Source organism: Cyberlindnera jadinii, assembly GCF_001661405.1.
Source record: "Cyberlindnera jadinii NRRL Y-1542 unplaced genomic scaffold CYBJAscaffold_16, whole genome shotgun sequence".
Classification (NCBI taxonomy): Eukaryota; Fungi; Ascomycota; class Saccharomycetes; order Phaffomycetales; family Wickerhamomycetaceae; genus Williopsis; species Williopsis jadinii.
Genome location: NW_017963667.1, coordinates 176,208 through 196,978, shown reverse-complemented (window position 1 = coordinate 196,978; position 20,771 = coordinate 176,208). Strand labels below are relative to the sequence as shown.

General features: G+C 47.3%; 12 protein-coding genes and 1 non-coding gene across 13 annotated transcripts; 10 read left to right on the top strand and 3 right to left on the bottom strand.

Moving 5' to 3' along the window:
- Positions 1 to 562: 562 nt before the first annotated feature.
- Positions 563 to 2,125, top strand: INO1 (inositol-3-phosphate synthase INO1; the record flags this gene model as incomplete). Its single annotated transcript, XM_020212998.1, has 1 exon — positions 563 to 2,125. The coding sequence occupies one exon, from the start codon at positions 563 to 565 to the stop codon at positions 2,123 to 2,125; it is 1,563 nt and encodes a 520-aa protein (XP_020068578.1).
- A 3,624-nt stretch (positions 2,126 to 5,749) lies between these two features.
- Positions 5,750 to 6,035, bottom strand: CYBJADRAFT_31954 (uncharacterized protein). Its single transcript, XM_020217662.1, has one exon. The coding sequence runs from the start codon at positions 5,989 to 5,991 to the stop codon at positions 5,836 to 5,838; it is 156 nt and encodes a 51-aa protein (XP_020068577.1). The 5' UTR covers positions 5,992 to 6,035; the 3' UTR covers positions 5,750 to 5,835.
- Positions 5,874 to 5,945, bottom strand: CYBJADRAFT_t140. Its single transcript has one exon. It is a non-coding gene; the product is annotated as a tRNA-Asp (tRNA).
- Positions 6,036 to 6,070: 35 nt separating the features above from the next.
- On the top strand, positions 6,071 to 8,395 carry LSB6 (1-phosphatidylinositol 4-kinase LSB6). The gene has a single exon (XM_020215741.1). The coding sequence runs from the start codon at positions 6,356 to 6,358 to the stop codon at positions 8,303 to 8,305; it is 1,950 nt and encodes a 649-aa protein (XP_020068576.1). The 5' UTR covers positions 6,071 to 6,355; the 3' UTR covers positions 8,306 to 8,395.
- A 137-nt stretch (positions 8,396 to 8,532) lies between these two features.
- Positions 8,533 to 9,474, top strand: CYBJADRAFT_175068 (pyridoxal kinase; the record flags this gene model as incomplete). The annotated part of the gene is made up of 1 exon (XM_020216649.1): positions 8,533 to 9,474. The coding sequence occupies one exon, from the start codon at positions 8,533 to 8,535 to the stop codon at positions 9,472 to 9,474; it is 942 nt and encodes a 313-aa protein (XP_020068575.1).
- A 322-nt stretch (positions 9,475 to 9,796) lies between these two features.
- DUG2 (glutamine amidotransferase subunit DUG2) lies at positions 9,797 to 12,515 on the top strand (the record flags this gene model as incomplete). The annotated part of the gene is made up of 2 exons (XM_020217545.1): positions 9,797 to 9,899; positions 9,933 to 12,515. 2 exons carry the CDS (start codon positions 9,797 to 9,799, stop codon positions 12,356 to 12,358), a joined length of 2,529 nt encoding a protein of 842 aa, XP_020068574.1. The 3' UTR covers positions 12,359 to 12,515.
- A 35-nt stretch (positions 12,516 to 12,550) lies between these two features.
- SAF1 (SCF ubiquitin ligase complex subunit SAF1) lies at positions 12,551 to 14,400 on the top strand. The gene has a single exon (XM_020215740.1). It carries the CDS (start codon positions 12,582 to 12,584, stop codon positions 14,169 to 14,171), a length of 1,590 nt encoding a protein of 529 aa, XP_020068573.1. The 5' UTR covers positions 12,551 to 12,581; the 3' UTR covers positions 14,172 to 14,400.
- CYBJADRAFT_131475 (S-formylglutathione hydrolase) lies at positions 14,188 to 15,063 on the bottom strand (the record flags this gene model as incomplete). Its single annotated transcript, XM_020212993.1, has 1 exon — positions 14,188 to 15,063. The coding sequence occupies one exon, from the start codon at positions 15,061 to 15,063 to the stop codon at positions 14,188 to 14,190; it is 876 nt and encodes a 291-aa protein (XP_020068572.1).
- Positions 15,064 to 15,215: 152 nt separating this feature from the next.
- CYBJADRAFT_31840 (uncharacterized protein) lies at positions 15,216 to 15,752 on the top strand. The gene has a single exon (XM_020217661.1). It carries the CDS (start codon positions 15,340 to 15,342, stop codon positions 15,619 to 15,621), a length of 282 nt encoding a protein of 93 aa, XP_020068571.1. The 5' UTR covers positions 15,216 to 15,339; the 3' UTR covers positions 15,622 to 15,752.
- Positions 15,753 to 15,882: 130 nt separating this feature from the next.
- Positions 15,883 to 17,283, top strand: JIP5 (Jip5p; the record flags this gene model as incomplete). Its single annotated transcript, XM_020216648.1, has 1 exon — positions 15,883 to 17,283. The coding sequence occupies one exon, from the start codon at positions 15,883 to 15,885 to the stop codon at positions 17,281 to 17,283; it is 1,401 nt and encodes a 466-aa protein (XP_020068570.1).
- A 117-nt stretch (positions 17,284 to 17,400) lies between these two features.
- On the top strand, positions 17,401 to 18,256 carry CYBJADRAFT_31836 (uncharacterized protein). Its single transcript, XM_020217660.1, has one exon. It carries the CDS (start codon positions 17,519 to 17,521, stop codon positions 18,065 to 18,067), a length of 549 nt encoding a protein of 182 aa, XP_020068569.1. The 5' UTR covers positions 17,401 to 17,518; the 3' UTR covers positions 18,068 to 18,256.
- A 219-nt stretch (positions 18,257 to 18,475) lies between these two features.
- On the top strand, positions 18,476 to 18,718 carry CYBJADRAFT_131446 (uncharacterized protein; the record flags this gene model as incomplete). The annotated part of the gene is made up of 1 exon (XM_020212991.1): positions 18,476 to 18,718. A coding segment is annotated over one exon (243 nt), but the record flags the coding sequence as incomplete, so codon positions are not given.
- Positions 18,719 to 19,063: 345 nt separating this feature from the next.
- Positions 19,064 to 20,728, top strand: CYBJADRAFT_131395 (uncharacterized protein; the record flags this gene model as incomplete). The annotated part of the gene is made up of 1 exon (XM_020212985.1): positions 19,064 to 20,728. The coding sequence occupies one exon, from the start codon at positions 19,064 to 19,066 to the stop codon at positions 20,726 to 20,728; it is 1,665 nt and encodes a 554-aa protein (XP_020068567.1).
- Between the last annotated feature and the right edge of the window lie 43 nt (positions 20,729 to 20,771).

The following is a 20,771-nucleotide window of genomic DNA, read 5'->3' as shown; positions in this document are numbered from 1 at the left end:
TTGTGAAGCATGTGAAACTTTCGCTTTACATAAAATCCCTGTGGAATTTGTAAACTCAACAAAACGCACCTTCCTCTAACTTCACCGTTCAACCATCGCAACCTGTGTGGGCTCGTTGGCGGGCCAATTAAATTTGCATGTGATACGACATACATATTAATAACCTTGTTAACTCAATTTGCCATGGCTAACAAAGAACACAAAACCCTAATTCTGCCCCTTTTGTACGCTGTGAATTGATCCCAGCACCCGAGCCGCCGTTGGAGTCTGTGGTATATAAAGTGGGCCTTGCCGCCAATTTCTTTGTTTACATCTTGCACCGTCTTGCCCAACACATCAACACAACAGTGCTAACCGCCGGTTTTAAGATATTTGTATAGAGCTTTCATCTCAAAGATCCATACGAATTCTACCTGACTTCGTTCAACTCCAACTTCAAGTCAGTCAAAGTGTTTTCAAATCTTTTATCTTCAAGACACCACCCTTTCAACAACAAGCGTGCCTCTGCTACTGGATCGGGAAGTGATAATATATTCTTTTATTAATTTTACTCACGCAAACAATGGTTTCAATTAAAGTTAACAACGACTCTGTCAAGTACTCTGAGGATAACTCAAAGTTATCTACTACGTACACCTACAAGAACTCCATCGTCAAGGAGTCCGAGCCTGGTGTGTTTACCGTTTCTCCTTTCACAAAGGATTACGAATTTGACGTGAACTTGAAAGTTCCAAAGGTTGGTTTGTTGCTCGTTGGTTTGGGCGGTAACAATGGTTCCACTTTTGTCTCTGCTGTTGAGGCCAACAAGCAGAAGATTACTTTCAACACCAAAGATGGTGAAGTTAAGGCCAATTACTTTGGTTCTGTTACTCAGTCTTCCACAGTTAAGATTGGTATCGACGAGACCGGCAGAGATGTCTATGTTCCGTTCAGCTCCATCTTGCCATTGGTTAACCCAAGTGACTTGATTGTCAGCGGTTGGGACATCAGTGGTTATGACTTGGAGAAGGCTGCCAAGAGAGCCAAGGTTTTGGAATACGACTTGCAACAAAAGTTGGGTCCAACTTTGAAGAACTACAAGCCTTTGAAGTCCATCTACTACCCAAGTTTCATTGCTGCTAACCAGGAGGAGAGAGCTGACAACATCTTCAACGTTGATGCCAATGGAAACATTGACCAAAAGTCCAAGTGGGCTCACGTTGAACAGATCAGATCAGACATCAAGAACTTCAAGGAGTCCAACAAGTTGGACAGTGTTATTGTCTTGTGGACTGCAAACACTGAGCGTTACTCAAAACTTTTGGATGGTGTCAATGATACCTCTGCCAACTTGTTGAAGTCCATCAAGGAAGGTCACGCTGAAGTTTCTCCATCTACCGTGTTTGCCGTTGCATCCATTTTGGAGAAGGTTCCATTCATCAACGGTTCCCCTCAAAACACGTTTGTTCCAGGTGTTGTTGAATTGGCTGAGGAATACAAGTCCTTCATCGGTGGTGATGATTTCAAATCTGGTCAAACCAAGATGAAGTCTGTCTTGGCCCAATTCTTGGTTGATGCTGGTATCAAGCCTGTTTCCATTGCTTCTTACAACCATTTGGGTAACAATGATGGTTACAACTTGAGTTCCAACGAGCAATTCAGATCCAAAGAGATTTCCAAGGGATCTGTCATTGACGATATCGTTGAGTCTAACAGCATCTTGTACAACAAGGAGCTTGGTGACAAAGTTGATCACTGTATCGTTATCAAGTACATCCCTGCTGTTGGTGATTCCAAGATTGCCATGGATGAGTACTACTCTGAGTTGATGCTTGGTGGTCACAACAGAATCTCCATTTCCAACGTTTGTGAGGATTCCTTGTTGGCCACCCCATTGATCATTGATTTGGTTGTCATGACTGAATTCTTGTCCAGAGTTTCCTACAAGGAGGCTTCCAGCAGCGAGGAGCAGCCTTTGTACCCAATTTTGGGTTACTTGTCCTACTGGTTGAAGGCTCCTTTGACCAGAAAGGGATTCCAAACCATTAACGGTTTGAACAAACAAAAGCAAGGTTTGGAGAACTTCTTGAAGGTTTTGGTTGGTATTCCAATCTCTGACGAGTTGAGATTCGAAGAGAGATTGTAATAACTTTCATCAACCTTATGAGGCCAAGTTGTTTCTTTTTGAATCTGTGCTTTTTGTTATTTGTATTGAGGTGATTTGTGCAGTGTAGTTTTTGGGACTCCTTTGGAGTCTCTTTTTTATATACAATCAACTTACCTTTAATTCGAAACAGCCTTTTCCTTTTGTTTCCTCCATTAGTGTAGCTTTTCCAGTAGTTTGCTATTGTTTTCAAGCAAAGATTAACAACGAGCTGCTTCGATAACGCGTTAAGAAACCTGCAGCCGACTTTCGCGTCGTGCAGCATACGTTATAACCTACAGCTAAAATGTCATGATCAATTGTTGAACGGAAAAAGAGCAAATAATTTATATGTCAATTTGATTGATTGTTGTTTTTGAGACAGCTGTGCTGTGTCTATTCAACTGTTAGCTCCCAAATGGGGTATACGCCAGTGTAAGATCGACGTCACTGTGACTGAAATGGAATTCTGCAGGTAAATCATTGGATGGAAATGTAAGCATTACCATTGAGATTTGCCTGAAACATGTTCCGCCTGTGTTGTCAATTCGTCTAAAATCGAGGTAATATTACTGTAATTAGATGGGACTTGGTCCTGTGTTTTCATAGGAGTGTAGTAATGCTCACAGGAGTCCTCAAAATTTGCTCACCATACATATTAACGGATCTTGAGGGTGTACATAGTTGACAATTGGCCTAACAATGAGTCAATTTATTTATCCAAAGCTGCTCCCTAGAAACAAGGCTGTGATCTGTTGAGCAAATTTATAATTGATGAAGGTATAGGCTTTGTTTGTATTTGCTAAAGGATCTTTCACACTTGCGTAGTGGAAGAATAATGTGCTTTCAATTTGCTCCTGCCGACTATGCTAACATTGTGCCTCGTATAAAATCAACTATATAAGCAACACGATATCTACTGTTTGTACATGAGTATAATATATGTTTATAACAAGACTCTCCGTGTAAAGGCTACGATGTTCTGGTTACAAACTCTTCTCCTGACTTGTCTATTTGTTCGGAATGCGTTATCGATCGAGGTTTACCAAGACTCCTCGATTCAAGTTGACTGTGGTTCCGATTCTCCCTCTTTCTACCTGGAACTTCAGGCAAATGGTACTGAGCTGGATGGTTACAGTATCTACGTCGCAAGTGGGTATATGTTCTATATCAGCGACAGCTCAGTGAAGACTTCTGCTCAAATCCTGACCAACCAATCTTTGCTTGTTGATAACTACATTGTTGGTATTGGTAAGAACTATTTATCCGTTCTTCCTCTTTCGTACTCATTTATTTATGCTGAGCCATGGACAATTGTTGACGGTTACTTGAAGTTATATGGGTCAGATTTCCACGCAGTGCCTTCGGGCGATGAGGATGATGTTTGGGTCTTGGGGTCGATTAATGCTGCTAAGAATCGATCTGATATGAGGGTTATTAAGATCAAAGCTCGTGGGTATGATGGGAACTTGCTTGCAGACTACCCACCGACTTGTGATAGCTCATCCTCCATTGGTGTTTCATCCGTGTCAGAGAACGAGTCCTCGTCTTCATCTTTCATTGGTGCTTCATCAGCATCAGAGAACGAGTCCTCGTCTTCTAGAAGCTCCTCGTCTGCATCAATGGATGATGGGGAGACAGTTTCCAGTGACATTTCATCAGTATCTGAGATTGAGCAGTCTCCATCCTCCAATGACATTTCATCTGTATCCGAGAGCGAGCAGCCTCCATCTTCCTCTAGTACTTTATCCGTGTCAGAGAAAGCAGTCTCTTCTTCTGATAGCTCTACCATATCTTCGCTTGCTGCTGGTGTTTCTTCGAACACGCAACCTTCTCAAGTCTCTAATGAAGAGAATTCGTTACTCTCACTGACAACATTTACATCTGCTGGATTATCTAGTGGGATACCTCCAAATTCTGCAAGTTCATCAAGAGTCTCAGGAGGGTCAACTGACCTTCATTTATCCAGCAAATCTTCTGCATCGGTTGAGACGACAACATCTTCAGCTTCAATTTCTAGCTTGACTTCTAGCTCTTCAGTCTCAGCATCTCCAACCTTTTCAGGAAGTGTTAGTACAGATGGTGGAATTGCTTGGAGTATTGAGATTCCAGGTCACATTGGCATGTGGGAATGGGTTAACATTGTGTTAACCAAGAACGGAACAAATGTTGAAGGGTTTGAATACACTAATACCGTTTCTTATCTCGATGGGAAAGTGTTTGATAAGGTACAAACATCGGTTTCGAAGGATACCGTAATTCTGAGTCTTAATGAATCCGTTTCCAATGAGAATGTTGTAACCTTTGTGATAAACAGTAAAGTGATAAGTGGAGGGACCTGGACGTCACATGCACATGTCGAGTTAAACCTTTTGGATGAAAGGAGATTGTTGAAGAGGGAAATTGTTTCTTGGGATCTTGAACAAACAGTCAAGGGAATCGATTCTTCTTCAAGTGCCTCTTCAAGTGCCTCACCAAGTACAACATCAAGTGACTCAACAAGCACGTGGTTATCAACAGCAGATTCTGGCTCAACTGCTGAAGCCATGAGCACAGACTCCTTGTTATTGTCTTCATTGTCATCGCTGGGCACCTCTTCCAAACGCTCAGTATCCAGTTTTGAAGTCACGGCTGCATCGACCACAGCATCACAGTCCATGCTATCATTGTCAACAGCTCCATCAGACAGTGAGATATCAAGTACAGCCATAACTTCAGATCTTCTGGTACTGGCTCCCTCTACCACTCCTTCTACGGAGGTAAATGCGACTACAGGCTCATCTTTGGAGACTTCCTCTTTAGAGCCTGATATTACCAGCTATTCTTCAAACAAAAGTCAGGCCTGGAATTCTACTTCGGCAGTTGAACAGTCATCAACCGGTGTTATCACCCCAATATCATGTGATGAAGGCTCTTGCTCGCCATTAGACCTAACTGATGTTGTTGCAACTATCACAGTGAATGGTACAGTTACTTCCTTCACAACATTTTGCTCAAAAACCACCATTGAAAGCACAATTACCACCGCTTCTTTAGGAAGTAGTGTCGTTGCATGTGGTGGTGATTCATGCACTGATGTTCTGTCCAGTTTGGAAGTGTCAGTGGAGACACTGACGGAATCCCTGACAAGGTATTCGACCCACTTGTCAATGGAGACAACAAAGACCGAGGCCTTGTCTTCAAGCGAAGAAGCCATCACAACCAGAGTTGTTACTGGTGGTACCTACGATGAAGCACATTCCACTCATGCCCCATCATCTGTTTCGGTTTCAAAGGCTTTGACTAAACAATCACCAACCAGCGCTGAGACTGTCAAGATAACACATGCGTTAACTAGTATAGGTACAACTACTAGCAACGACATTTCAGTCGATACAAGAACCCTCAACAATCAAGACTCTTCAGTATCTACGAGTCACGAACCAAGCTCAGAGTATTCAATTGCTACAGAGTATAACGCTGGTGCTGGCACGCTGATGAACAGCATAGCTCCAAGCGTACTCGGCGTCATGCTGACAATACTCGTACAAATGATACAGTAATCATGATGAGATGGTACTTGGCTTCTTCTTAGATCTGTTCTCTATACCCTGTGTAATATACAAATTTCAAACAGAGTACCATGTTGTCACACACCATCAGTAAAATGACGCTATAGCAACACACACCTAATAGCTAATACCTTACAAGTGGCTTCCTCACCAAGGTACTCATCACCTCAAAGTGACATCGACTTGATGCAAAAAAAAAACTCCGCGACGGGGAATTGAACCCCGGTCTACCGCGCGACAAGCGGTAATTCTAGCCACTAAACTATCACGGATTTTCTTGAAAGCCGAATTTTTCAGGATGTCATACGCTGTAACCATCGCGGGATGTTCGCATTAGATCGGAAACCTCAACCGACACCACTACACTGACGGGCTCTCTTTCGCAACGCCAATCTCTGTTCAATAGGCTCAATTGATCCCGTAACTTCACACATAGCCGGTCATATAACACTTAAACGTCGAGCCCTAGACAACCTCCTCCAGCGCTTTCTTTCCCTTCTCAGGCATGGTGAGCCAGCACCAGCGATGCCGAGCGGAGCAGCACTTTTCCCGAAAGAGGCATCTCAGCATTGAATCAAGGGAATTCAGAACATTCAATGCCTCCTCTCCAATGTTTACATGGTCTCTGGTGGTAGGAAGCACTGCACAACTGTAAGAATTGTATGGCTCTGCACCTGTTAAGATGAGCGGGAAAGACAAGACAGGCTATGAGATACTTGAATCTCTGGATAGCCCACCAGTAACCACGGTGGACCCGTTTTCTGATGAGTCGCATTACCAACTACGTGAGGATATCCCGCTAGTACAGACCAGCCACTCTGTGCCCTCGGAGGGCAAGGTGATAAAGTCACAACCCGTGTCCACGAGTGCCCCCGTGGTGTTCTCCAAGAGCAAGCTGCTGAAGGCCAGGTATCACGACGATGAGGAGTCCCAGCTGTTGGACCATGACCGTACCAATGGTGATGAGGCATCCAGTCCAACGACTTTCCCTTCATCCCATTTTCTCAACGCTGGCACACTGTCTCCCTTGAACAACAGTCACACGTCGAGGCCCAAGAGGTCGAGGTCTGTGATATCCATGAGATCGATTAACGACACAGTCTCGAGATGGACCAATTCGATAACCAAGTGGACATCGTCTTCAAACTGTATAGATGGCGTACCGAGTGAAATCCAATATTCAGTGTTTAAGGCTCCCCTGGGACTAACCCCAGTGCAATCAATACCCAGGGAAGGGTTTCTGAACCAAGGCCCGGTGACTGAAGCCGAGTTCCATATCATTGTGGAGGATGCCATTGTTGCCATTGAGACTGGGATTAAGCCAAAGCGAATCTCTGCTGGGTCCTCAGGCAGCTATTTCATTTACAGCAAGCAGAACAAGATAGTTGGCGTGTTCAAGCCAAAGGATGAAGAGCCCTATGGTCCACTCTCGCCGAAATGGACGAAATGGCTGCACAGAAATCTATTCCCATGTTTCTTTGGAAGAAGCTGTCTTATCCCTAATCTTGGATACGTATGCGAATCTGCTGCCAGTCTACTGGACAGACAACTTCTATCGAACATTGTCCCCTATACCGACATTGTTTCGATATCCAGCGATTCGTTTTACTATTCCTTTTGGGAGAGGACCAGTTCCAAGCCGTTGAGGGCCAAAGTTGGCTCTTTACAACTTTTCCTTAACGACTATGAAGAAGCAGATAAGTTCTTGAGCAAGCATCCACTCCCCGGATCAGGCTGGCTATTACATGGACTCCAACAGGACTCGCTGCCTTCACTCCGTTTCCGTGATGAAGTTGACGATGACACTACTCCGCAGTTTAGATGGACACCTGATGTTTTACAACAGTTTCGAGAGGAATTGGAGAAACTCGTGATATTGGACTACATAATGAGAAACACCGATAGAGGGCTGGATAACTGGATGATTAAATTAACATGGGAAACGACCCTGGCAGGGGAAAGTGTGCCCAAGTTGAAAATTGGTGCTATAGACTCAGGACTGGCATTCCCTTGGAAGCATCCAGATGAATGGAGATCTTATCCGTTTGGATGGCTATTCCTACCTGCAGACGTTATTGGCCAGCCGTTTTCAGATGCCACCAGAAGACACTACTTACCCCTACTGACCTCTACTGTATGGTGGGAGGAAACGTCGTTGCTGTTCAGGGAGCTATTTGCCAAAGACGACGACTTCAAAGAGCGCATGTGGAAGAAGCAATGGGCCGTGCTGAAGGGCCAGGCTTTCAACGTTGTCGAGACTCTCAAGAACCCGACCCAAGGCCCCCTCGAGCTTGCAAGACGTACTCGAATCCTCGTTTGGGATGAGATCATGGAGGTACCTGTGAGCGTTCCCACTAATGTCGTCAACATTGCTATAGAGACACCACTGTGTGTAAGGCACAACAACAGAAACAAGCCATCTCCAACGCTGGATCCTATTCAAGAAAACCTTCCAGCCAGTGCACTGACTAACGATGAGCTGAAATCACCATCCAGCAGCAGAGTTCGCTCCAACTCGTGTTCCGAGTCCAACGGCCTGATGTTTGCACAGGAATCCATGGCCAGTAAGAAGGTGATCATCGAGAGACTACAGATGGTTACATCTAAGCCTCCTGTTTTCACGTGGTGCTAGTGTACCACCTCGTAAGCGAATATTTACTTCAAATCTACGCATACATAATTGGATGTTAACGTAATTGGATGCTTAAGCGTATAAAACCCATAGAATTTTTTTTTTGTAGAGATGAGGTTGGTGCGGGATTCGGCTTCCGGCTTTTTCATCAACACTTTTCCATCCATGGATGAGTTCTCTCATCACAGAGCTGAGTCATATACAGCACGGAACACGAGGATCACGCGATGTTTGAAGTTAAGAGAGTGCTGTCTATACAGTCGCACGTCATCCATGGGTATGTTGGGAACAGAGCAGCTACGTTCCCCCTGCAGTGTCTCGGATGGGACGTTGATGTTATCAATACGGTCAACTTTTCCAACCATACAGGGTACGGTTCAGTGAGAGGGACGAAATCCACGCACGAGGAGATCAACGAGGTACACAGAGGGCTTTCCGATATCGGGGTTGTGTATGATGCGTTTCTAACTGGTTATATCCACGGTGCGGAAGCGTTGGAGGCTGTTGGTGAGATTGGACGTCGGATGAAGGCCGAGAACCCCCAAATGCTGTGGCTGCTGGACCCGGTGATGGGGGATGAAGGAGAGCTCTACGTCAGCAGCAGCGTGATCCCAAGCTATAGGAAGATCCTGATGCAAGGTGGCGTGGACATCATCACTCCAAACCAGTTCGAGGCCGAGCTGCTGGTTGACTTCGCCATCGATTCCTACGACGCGCTGCAGAGAGCACTCGAGGAGCTACACACCAAGTTCAGGGTCGACCACGTTGTGATCTCGTCGCTCAAGATCGGAGACGACAAAAGCATCAAGGCCGTCACGTCCCACCGGACTCGCCAGCACACTCGCCAGTACATCTTTGACATCCCCTTCATAGAGTCCTACTTCACCGGCGTCGGCGACCTCTTCTCCGCGCTGCTGCTGGACCGTGTCTACGAATACTCCAGACTGGCCCACAGAGACTCGTACCTACAGCAGTCCGTCAACGAGTCGCTTTCCGTCATGGCCCACGTCCTCAAGGTCACCAGCGACGCAGCGTCCAGGGAGCTGGGCTCTAACGTCGTATCGAAGATGGGCTCCGCCGACACCATGAAGTCCTGCGAGCTACGGCTCATACAGTGCAGAGACTCCTACTCCTCGAGAGAACAGCTGTTTACTCCAAGGAAGCTGTAATAAACAACACCATTCTACCGCTCTAACCCGTAAACATCAACACGCCCGGTGGTTGAGGGCCTCGACGGAGAGCTCCGACAACTGTGGCGTTTCCACTCCGATGCCTGTGTTGGCCCTAACCAAAACACAAAATACGTCATCGCCAGCGATGATTGGTAACATTAGGAAGAGAGCCTGAGAATGTAAACAAAGACTCAGCAGACGCCTGGGAGGGGGGTTATAGACCATCACCAGCGCCATCGTTGTCTCCCGCTACGTGTCCTTTTAGTCAGTATCGCTTCTTCGTGCTGAGTAGCTGCTGTGAGAGTGTGAATAACTAGCGATGTCGTGCCACGAAGCCCTGGAAGCAGGCCCGCTGGCACCGAGGTTCCTACCATTGCATCCCAAGATCCCGTTTGAGAGGCTCACTGTTGGCGAGCCTGACCGTAGCGTGTCTCCCACGCCGTCAGCGACGACAGCGTCGACGGAGGACGAGCTGCTGGTGCACAGATGGCACCATGACCACTCTGTGCTGTCGACTGTTGCGTTCCCGACGCTGGGGCTTCTGTTCTGCGGTACTTATGACCACCAGATCATGGTTCTGGACATGGATACGTTTGAGAGAAGAGGCACGTTGAGAGGCCATACGGGCTCGGTGCTGTGCCTGGCGAAGTCGTCGGATGAGAAGTTCCTCTTCTCTGGAGGCTCGGACTCCCTTGTGAAGGTGTGGGACGTTGTGGAGTTGAAGGAGACGCACACGATATACTCGCTGGTTGATATTGGGGACATCTTTTCGCTGTGCTGGTGCGATGCGAACAAGACGATATACTTTGGATGCCAGAATGCGTCGATACTGTTCATCGAGTTCGACTCGGAGATGAACACCGGTGATCCAAACAGTTTACCGTCCAATAGGTTTGACAAGTTCTTTGACTCGAAGGGCCCTACAGGTGCGATATCGTCGTCGAAGAAGTCCGTGGAGTTGCAAAAGACCACGAGACTGATCGAAGTCCCATCTTCTGGTATCATGTCGTATGCCCATAACGGGTTCATATACACCATGAAGGTGTTTGATGGTACTTTTCTCATCACAGGAGGTGGTGATGGCTTAGTCCACATCTGGGATCTGAGATCAGCGAAGGGGCCTCAGTTGGTACGAACTTTTGATAACGACGACAGTGTGCTATCCATAGCACTACAGGGGAATTTCCTCTATTGTGGTATGGCAAATGGTCAATTGAAACAGTGGGATCTACAAACTTCTCAACAGATTATGACTCTCCAGAACGAAACAGACGATTCTGATAACGATGAAGAGGACAATTTAACCATTGCAGTGGCTGATTATTGTATATTTAAGGCTTCAAGAAATGGTGTTTCCAAATGGAGATTTGGCTCCAGTCCAAGACACTTTTGGGAAGCTCACCAAGGCCAAGTATTAACGTCTGAGGTTTTTACAAGAGACAAGAAGACTTACCTCGTAACAGGAGGTGATGACTCATCCGTGGCGTTGTGGAATATCACTAATGCAAACACACCTACTCATGCACATCGGAAATCAATTGTTGATACTGATAACGAGTCCCTGTTACAACACCTGAATGAATTCGTGTCATTTAGAACCGTTTCTAAAAACCCTGAATACTTCATTGATGAGTCTAGAAGGTGTGCTCATTACTTGACAAATCTATTTACAAAGTTTGGAGCAGAATCTGAATTGTTACCAGTGGACAACGGAAATCCAATCGTCTATGCATGCTTCAAAGGTCAGCAGACTCAAGACGGTTCAAAACGCCCAAGAATCTTGTGGTATGGACATTATGATGTTATTGAAGCTGAAGATAGCCTTGCGTGGAAATCTGATCCATTCAAGATGAACTCTACAGATGGTTATCTGTACGGTAGAGGTGTCAGTGATAACAAAGGTCCTATCCTTGCTGCCATCTATGCTGTTGCTGATATACTTCAAACAGGAGAGCTAACGTCGGATATCATCTTTTTGATTGAAGGAGAGGAAGAGTGTGGCTCCTTTGGATTCCAGCAAACAATCAAGAACAACGTTGAGAAGATTGGTGAAGTTGATTGGGTCATGTTGAGTAACTCATATTGGCTTGATGACACTACGCCATGTCTGAACTATGGATTGAGAGGTGTCTTGAGTGCCACTGTTGAGATCTCAAGTGATAGCCCAGATCGACACTCAGGTGTGGAAGGTGGTGTCTCCAGAGAGCCTACGATGGATCTAATCAAATTGTTCTCCAAGCTGACAGATGACAACGGCAGGGTTCTAATCCCACAGTTCTACGACACGATAAAGGAACTGACACCCGAGGAGGAGAAACTGTACGACCATATCTGCTCCAAGAGCACAGTTCCTATAAACAAGGAAACACTCTTGGCCAAGTGGAAGTTCCCTTCTTTGACTGTCCACAAGATTGACGTCTCCGGCCCCGGCAACAACACCGTCATCCCTAAGTCATCCACGGGCTATATTTCACTTCGTATAGTGCCTGAGCAAAACATCGACGGCATAAAGCTCTCCTTTCTGAAGTTCCTGAAAGAATCGTTTGCACAGTTACAGTCCGATAACCATATGACGACAAAGATCATCCACGAGGCAGAGCCCTGGCTCGGTGAAAGAGGGAATGCAGCCTACAAGATCCTGGAGAGTGAAATACTCAAGGAGTGGGGAGCTGAACCGTTCTACGTGAGAGAAGGTGGCTCCATCCCCTCGGTTAGATTCCTCGAGAAGATATTCAAGGCACCAGCTGCCCAGGTCCCATGCGGTCAATCTACAGACAACGCCCATTTGGATAACGAGAGGCTACGTGTTGCCAATCTCTATGCACTTAGACGTATCCTCAAGGGCTCATTTAAACGTCTTCCAAAGACTCAATTGGCATAGAGAGAGTATCTTTCGATATACTCCTCGTTATATTCTGGCAACGTTGTGTAGTGCGTGAAACACCCGTACACCCGTACACCCGTACACCCCGGTAATCCCCGCTCATCCCCGATAATCCCCGGTGATGCAGTACGCGACATGAGTGCCATAGTTAAAGGCATATTTACACCCTTTTGATGCTTGCGAGTGGTCAATTACCCGAGATATACACCCAAGTAGTAGGATGGTTCAGTTTGCTGATCTTCCACAAGACGTGCTCGAGACGTTCATCTACTTCTTAAGCCCTGAGGACATCACCTCTTTGAAATTGACGTCAAAATCACTGTACTATCAGATCAGCAACTCCTCCTATGTCTGGCAGCAGCTGTATTACAAGACCTTTGGATCCAAGCCGACGCCTTATTCCCTGAACAAGTGGTCTGAGCTCTATGAGAAGCGCTCGAAGGGGAGGCTTTACTGCTGGGGCTCGATGGTTGGGGGTCGCTTAGGGTTCAACTCCTCTGACATCCCTAGAGATCACGTTTCGAGAAGTGCCTTCAGAACAGGGGTTCCGGTGCCTACTTTGGTTCCCAAGTTGGATACGTTTGTGCTAGCTGACGTGTCAGCTGGTGGGTTCAGCCATCAGCTATTGACATCAGCCGGTGAGATTTATTCTTTGGGTAGCTGGCACAGCGGACATCGCAGCGTTGGTCCGGACTCAGCTGATTACGAAGTGACACAACAGCACGCGGAGCCCACAAGAACACTGTATGAAGGAGGTAGCGGTGTGCCTTTCCCTCCAGATCTTGCTGCAAGGCTAAGAAGAGCCAGACCTCTGATCACTGGAAGACGTGGTGGAGGTCGAATCAACGATCCAACAATATTACCGTTCCCCTTGACATCTACGAGTCCAGTCCACCAGGAGGCTTCCACCACGAGAACTGATACAGCTAACAGGTTTCTGAACCATGAGCATGCGCCTCAGAAGGGCTCCAATGTCAAGTTTATCTCTATAAGCTCTGGTAGATGCCACTTCATCGCGCTGGATAACACGGGTAACGTATGGAGTTGGGATAACCCTCGAACAGGATATGGTATAAACATCCAGTTCTTTGACGAGTCTGGCAACAACATCATTGACAAGGGCCATAAGGTGCTGAGATGCCATGCTGGCTGGAACTCCACTGCTGCCTACTTATACGGCTATGGACTCGTATATTGGGAGAAGAGAAGTGCTCTAGAGGAAGGGAAACCGTACGCAGTAGCACACCACACTCTTGTTCCCAATACTGGCATGATTAACGGCGAAGACAAAGTTATTGACTTCATGGTTGGTGATGGCTACCTCGTTTACTTGACACAACGGGGTGAATTGTTCAGAAACGACATGATTGGAATGGAGTCTTATCCTCTGACCAAATTCTCCAAGGTTCTAGTGGAGAACTGTGACACCACAGAGCCTAAGTTTGTCAGATTGAGTGGTAACTTCAACACCTTTGCATGTTTTACGAACGATGATTTGGTATTTCTCGGCTCTAAAGATGGAGATGAGCCCGAACTGGTCCAAGAGCTGAAACACAAGAATTGTATTAGCGTCGCCGTAGGCGACTATCATCTGCTAGCGTTATGTAACGACGGCTCACTATACTCATGGGGCTTGGAATCAGCAGGCTGTGGCTGTCTTGGGCTGGGAACGGACCCACAGGGCTCTGAAAGGGAAGATCGTGGTTCAATTAGGGTTAGAAAGCCTACATTGGTGGAGACTGAAGGGAAAGTCATTGCCATTGCAGCTGCCGGGTGGCATTCCAGTGCAATTGTCATTAAAGACGACTGACCAAGCCCTTAGATAGTTAATTCGAAAGACCGAGATACTTTGCATGATGCGCAGCATGTTGTGCAGTGAATGAAGAGATGAAGTAATAAGAATGATCGAACCCTTCTTCGTAGTTGACGCTGACTTTGCCCTCGAACGGAGTGCCCTTGGATGCCTCAACCAAGTTCTCTGGGAGCAATTGGTGGTCCCTGTAGTAGAAAGGATCAGCCTTACCAACATGGATCAAGATCTCTGGAGATGGACCTTCGTAGGCCTTGATCAAGTCTGTTGGGTCGTACTTAGCCCACTGGGACTTGTCATCGCCTAAGTAACCACCAAAGTTCTTCTCACCCCATTGACACTTTGAAGGGTTTGAGATTGGGGCGAAAGCACTGACTGATTTGTACTTTGAAGGGTTTTGCAAGAAGCCAGAGAGCGCACCGTATCCTCCCATTGAGTGGCCAGTGATTGAGATGGTGTCAAAGTCCAGCTTGTCGAATTGCTCAGCCAGCTTTGTCTGGAGCTCACCATGGACGTAGGAGTACATTCTGTAGTTGGTCTTGAACTTCTCAGTGGTGGCATCCACGTAGAAACCAGCACCTGAACCAAAGTCCCAGGAGTCGTCTTCACCTTCGATACCAGCACCTCTAGGAGATGTATCTGGGAACACAACTGCAAACCCGTACTTATCAGCTTGAGGTTGCCAGAAGGCCTTCTCAGAGGCATTGTTGGGAGTACAAGTCAGTCCTGACAAGTAGAGCAGCACCGGGATCGACTTCGAGGAGGCAGAGTCATATTGCTTTGGCAAGTAGACGTTGACCTCCATCTTCGTCTTGGTCTCTGTGGATTCATGGGAGAGCTTCAGGAGCTTCCCTTCGAAGGTGTATATGGTGGAGTCGGTGGTGAAGGACATTGTTGTTCAATTGGACGGATTGCGAGAGAACTGAAAGGGAGAGATGAGGATTTGGCAATGATGGGTCCCCCATCCACGTTGGTATTTATATATCTTTTGTTGTAGAAGCCGGGGAGGGAATATTTTACCCTTTTGGGTTAAATTTGGCACTCTACGGTCATTTTTCCAGTTTACGCCAAATTTGCGAGCAGTTGTGCAAAATACGTGGCCGGACGGTGTTTTACGCCAAAAGTGCGCGCAAGATACGAAAACGGAAAAGGGCTATATTGGCACGTTATGGATTGTATATACAACGACGGTGTTTTACATTCATTTCTTACCAGACTTCTTGATACCACCACCCACGAGCGGCTTACCGCCTTTGATTTGGGCAGCAGCAGCCTTTCTAGCAGCTTCGGCTTCTTTTTGCTTCTGTTTGAAGGCGAGGTCCTCCTCGTCGAGGTCCTGAGGACCTTTCTTCTTTTGCTTAAGAGCTATATCATCGGAGCTGTTAGTGACTTCTTCTTTGCTATCTCTAACATATTTCCAGTACAGCCGATACAATTCACATACGCTTGAGTTTACCACCTTGACGACCAGACATTGTCAGATACCTTTTCTAGTGAACGATTCCAATGTTGAAGCAGAGGATGATGTTGCTGCTGTTGGGCTAAAATTTTTTCGGGGTTAACCTCCTTACATAAGCAACTGTTTTACCCGTCGGGAAATTGGCAGAGCTCATCGCCCAAGCAACGTGAGACCTAAACAGCGTAAAAAAAATTTCAGTGCAAGTGGTTGGTAATATGAATCAATCATAAGCTACGAGATTGCGCTAGATAAATGGGTAGAAAGGCGAAGAAGTCACAAGTCAGCGAAGCGTTGGAGAGTGGTGTTCTTCCACTCCTCGAACTGAAGTTCGAGGCGCCATTGTTCGCATTTGCAGCCCATCCTACAAGACCTATATTGGCCTTGGGATTGGCAAATGGATACATGTTCATGATTGAGTATGATACTTCCAAATTGGCGTTGACGATGCAAGATTTGAAAAGAACATACAAGAAGTCGAAGGCTGTGGAGTCCAAAACCAAGCTGAAGCAATGGCGAGTGGAAACCTTGGCCAAGGATAGCGAATTGGCGGATGGCTTGAGAATCATTTGGAAGACCAAGAGACATAAAGGAAGCGTTAGATCTATATGCTTTAACAGCGACGGCGAGGAAATCTACTCAATTGGATCCGATCACGTGTTGAAAAAGGCCCATACCACAAATGGTAAAGTCATTAAGAAGACCACCGTGGAGAATTGCTCGCCAATGAAGCTCTACAAGTCCGAAACACACCCGTTCTTGATCATTGGCGACGAAGAAGGCAATGTCCATGTCATTGATTCTGAAAGCCTAAAGCTGAAGAACGTTGTCCAGAAAGTTCACGAAGATGCCATAAACGCTATAGTTCCTATGAAGAAGAAATCTGTGTATCAGTTTGTCTCTGTCGGCTCCACCACCGTGTCGCTTTGGGATACCAGAAAAACTGCTTCAAACATAACGTCTGAGAACCAAGAGGATGAGATCTTGAGTGCCTGTTTCGTCAACCCGGAAGATGGGGAAACGCTGGTGTGTGGTATGGGCGAGGGGATCGTCACGGTGTGGAAGTACTCCAAGAATGAGTTTACCGATCAAATCTCAAGAGTCAAGGTTTGCAAGGATGAGAGTATTGACTGTATCATCAGCACTTTGCAAGACGATGGCTGCTGCTGGTGTGGCTGCTCCAGCGGTGATGTCTTCAAGGTAGACGTTAAGCGTGGCAAGCTAGTTGAGAGCAGAGTGCACAGCTCCATCGACGAGGTGGGCTTCTTAGACCTAGACTATGAGTACAGGCTGATCAGTGGAGGCATGGATAAATTGAAACTATGGAACGACAGCGACGACGCATCCGACACATCGCACGGATCTGCAAGTGATTCCCTTGCCGAGCAAGCATCTGACAGTGATGATGACAGCGAAGATGACAGCGAAGACGACAGCGATGACTCCTCAGCTGAACATCCGGCACAGGCCGTAACTACAGAATCAGCAACCACAACGCACGCTGTCCACACCGAGCACGCATCATCCGACAACTCCTCCAGCGAGCCGGAAGTCGAACAGGCAACGCCAAAGAAGAAGAAACAGAAGCTCACCACAAAGCAAGTGCGTAATCTACAGAAACACGAGCATGGCATCAGAAGATTCGACGATCTATAAACATTATTTAATAGAAATGTGCTCATGTTGAGAGAAAAAACCCGTATAAGAGACGAAGGCCGATATGCCGGTTGACGCAGGAATGCACGAGCTTTTCCTTTCAACGCAGCTTGTTAGGAAGCCCAGCGAAGGATCAAAAAAATCATGGGCGATTTGGCTACTTTTCAATATCACAGCCATTGGATGGTTTGTAGCTTCCGACTCGTATCAGTAAGTGCTGTGGATAATTCACACGATGGCCAAATCACACACGGTGACGTTCTCGTATAACCCTGAGAAGCTTGTGCTGTTCAACGGCACGAGCGAAAGACAATCACAGGCGGAGAGGCTAGTGGAGCAGCTGGGGCTCGAGGAGACAGGTGTTCTGGACAGTGAGGGGGAGCTGAAGTGGTTGGAGTCGAGTGCTGAGCTGAGTGACATTCTGAGACAGTGGCGACAGCTGTATAAGGCGCTGGACCGTAAGAAGCGGATGCTGAAGCGTGATGGACAGGTTGTGCGGACAAGCACGGGCACCAGCACAGGAACTAGCACCAGCACAGGGACCAGCACCAGCACGGGCACGGAGGACGACGACGAGGGAGAGGAGAAGGTGGACTACACGAGCAGTGGCAGCACTGACAACGAGCGCAACAGCATGCGCAGCGACTCTACACAGACCAGCCCGGCCAGCGGTGGTGATGCCACCACCGGCATCGCTGGCTCGACGCCTACCTCTGCGAAGCACACTACCGTCTCCTCCGATGAAGGCGATAGCCTTCACAGACGGAAGAGGCTAAGAGTGTGACACGTTCAGCCTACAACATACTCACCGTATGCCGTATAATACTAGTTTTAACTTATTTGAACCACCTCCTTGTAAGCCATGGCCCGTAGTTGTTGTTTAAAGCACTCGTAGTGAGCGCCTGGACAGGTTGGAGTTCCTGGTGCTGCGTAGCGAGCGAGGCCTAGGCGGAGGGAAAACGCCGGGCTGCTGGGCAGCCTGGCTGCTCCACGCAGCTCCTCCAGGCAGAACCCCCCTGGAAAAAAACATCAGCACACAACAACAACAACAACAACAACAACTCCTCCAACCTCACGGGCCCTCAACACAACATACACAGCAAAAGATGCAACCATTGGTGTCGGTATGTACTGAGACTGCGACTCTTCCCACGGAGCACTACTAACAGCACGGCGTATGGCGAGATAGGCTGGTAAAGCGTGGTTCTGTACCGTTCTCTCTGCCTTTGGCGTGGTGATCCTCTCGTTCATAGCCTACCTCTTCTACACCAACCACGAGTCGATGATGGGCTCGATAAACGACCCGGAGGATGGCAAAGCAGTTGCTGAGACCGTGGGCACTGCGGCACTGGTGTACGCTGGGTTCTTCGTGTTCTGCGGTGCGCAGATACTCATCTACAAGAGAAACGCCCGTCAAAGCGTTGCGCTCCAGTGAGAGTGCCTGTCTGCTGCCTAGCAGCACAGCACAGTTCATCCGGCTTAAATAGACCATTTTTTAATCCAATCTCTTTTACTTTCACCATGACGAGTAGTGGCACGGGCCCAGTAGGCTCGGGAAACCGTTTCCAGGGCCAATTGGGCCGTGTGCCTAGGCTGGGGGGTGATAACGTATGCGTCCGTGTATCAGGGCAGTGAGGGACATAAAACACCCAATTTTGCAATTATATAGAGCCACCTCCTCGCAACAGGAAAAAGAAACAAAAGAGAAGACTGCAACGGTTATAGAGGTCGATACTGACGTGAGTTCGGTCCATTTCATCTCATTTCAGCTTAGCCAAAGATGCTTAGACACAGCAGAGGCCTGGCTTCGCTTGCGATAACTGATCCCCTGGTGCTGTACAAATCCCTGGTGAGCCAGGGGAAGCTGGTGGCAGATCAGCACCAGCTGAGAACGGTGGTGGAGCTGCAACGACTCCACTATAGGGTGAAGGACTACGAGCCTCCTGAGTGGGCACAGCTGGAGATCGAGCGCATGTTGGCTAAGGTCGATACACCGACGAGATGGAGGCCTCTACTGCGGAGCAGACGTCGGGACCTGGTGAAGGTGCTGTCTGATGAGGATCTGAAGAGCTTCCCAAGTCCTCACGGGCTGTTGATCAACGGTGGTGTCGGCACGGGGAAAACGATGCTGATGGACATGTTTGCCCAGTCGTTGCCTAAGAAGTCCAAGCAACGCTGGCACTATCAGAATTTCATGCTGTGGGTCTATAACGAGATCCACACGATCCATTTGAAGCGACTGAAGATGAGATCAAACACCCGTGAAGAGTTCATCCTCTTTGAAATCGCACAGAAGATGATATCTCAGAACACCGTGCTGATATTGGACGAGTTCATGTTGCCAGATCTCGCTGCTGCAAAGATCGTGAAGCTGCTGTTCACGTACTTCTTCAAGCTTGGTGGTGTCCTAGTGGCCACTTCTAACAGGATGCCAGAGGACCTGTACGCCACTGATTTCAAGAAAGCCGACTTCAGGTCGTTCATGGCCGTGTTGCAATCCAGGTGCTACTCATTGGATATCGAATCAGACAAGGACTATAGACAGTTGATGCATCAAGACTCGAAAGGCTCCAATGTGATTATTGGCAAAGGTGATATTCGTAAACTGGCCAAGCTACAGCTGTCAGATGGCTCGGACAAGAAGATTTCTGTCTATGGACGGGAAGTCACGATCCCATGGCATCATGAGGGCAAGGTGTACTTCAAATTCGAGGACCTGTGTGCTGGACTGTACGGTCCTGGTGATTACATATCGCTGGCGTCGAACTTCCATACGTTTGTCATTGACGAAGTGCCGGTGTTAAAGATGTCAATGAAGAATGAGGCCAGACGGTTCATCACGCTTTTGGATGCACTCTATGAGAGCAGATGCCAATTGTACTTACAATTGGACACTCATCCCGATGAGCTCTTCTTCCCTGACTCCAAAGTTGGTGAAAACGATGGTGAAGATGAGCAGAACAGAATTAGAGTCCAGGAAGAGGAGGCGTTCTCTAAGACCCATATTGCACTGACAGCACCTTATAGACCAAACATATCGAACTATGACGATGACAAGATCTACTATAAGGAATGCTCTACGGGGAGTTGTGAGCTAACGTCTATAGATTATGCAAAACAGAAGACGTTCACAGGTTCTGACGAGAAGTTTGCGTACAAGAGAGCACTTTCCAGATTGAAAGAGATGGACTCAGATGCCTATAAATCAATGGCATGGAAGCCACTTCATGAAGTGATGAGACCATGGGAGGGCAGTCGTTCAGGTGTGGACGGTATGTGGGAAGAACAAGACGAATTCGAATACGTCAACCATGCTTCAAAGGTGGCACCAAACTTTGCTTATACGCATTTCTGGTCAATGGGACTATGGGGTAAAGGCGAACGGTTAAACGATATGGCTAGACGATGGATTAGAGGAGTATCTGCGCCAGATCATCATTATTGAATATTCATGAATACAGGTTATAGATATAGTATCAACTCTGTAG

Excerpts from the sequence above, each read along its gene's own strand:
- CYBJADRAFT_31954 (XM_020217662.1), bottom strand. The coding sequence starts at position 5,991 with ATGGTTACAGCGTATGACATCCTGAAAAATTCGGCTTTCAAGAAAATC.
- CYBJADRAFT_31836 (XM_020217660.1), top strand. The coding sequence starts at position 17,519 with ATGGCCAAATCACACACGGTGACGTTCTCGTATAACCCTGAGAAGCTT.
- CYBJADRAFT_31840 (XM_020217661.1), top strand. The coding sequence starts at position 15,340 with ATGGATTGTATATACAACGACGGTGTTTTACATTCATTTCTTACCAGA.
- LSB6 (XM_020215741.1), top strand. The coding sequence starts at position 6,356 with ATGAGCGGGAAAGACAAGACAGGCTATGAGATACTTGAATCTCTGGAT.
- SAF1 (XM_020215740.1), top strand. The coding sequence starts at position 12,582 with ATGGTTCAGTTTGCTGATCTTCCACAAGACGTGCTCGAGACGTTCATC.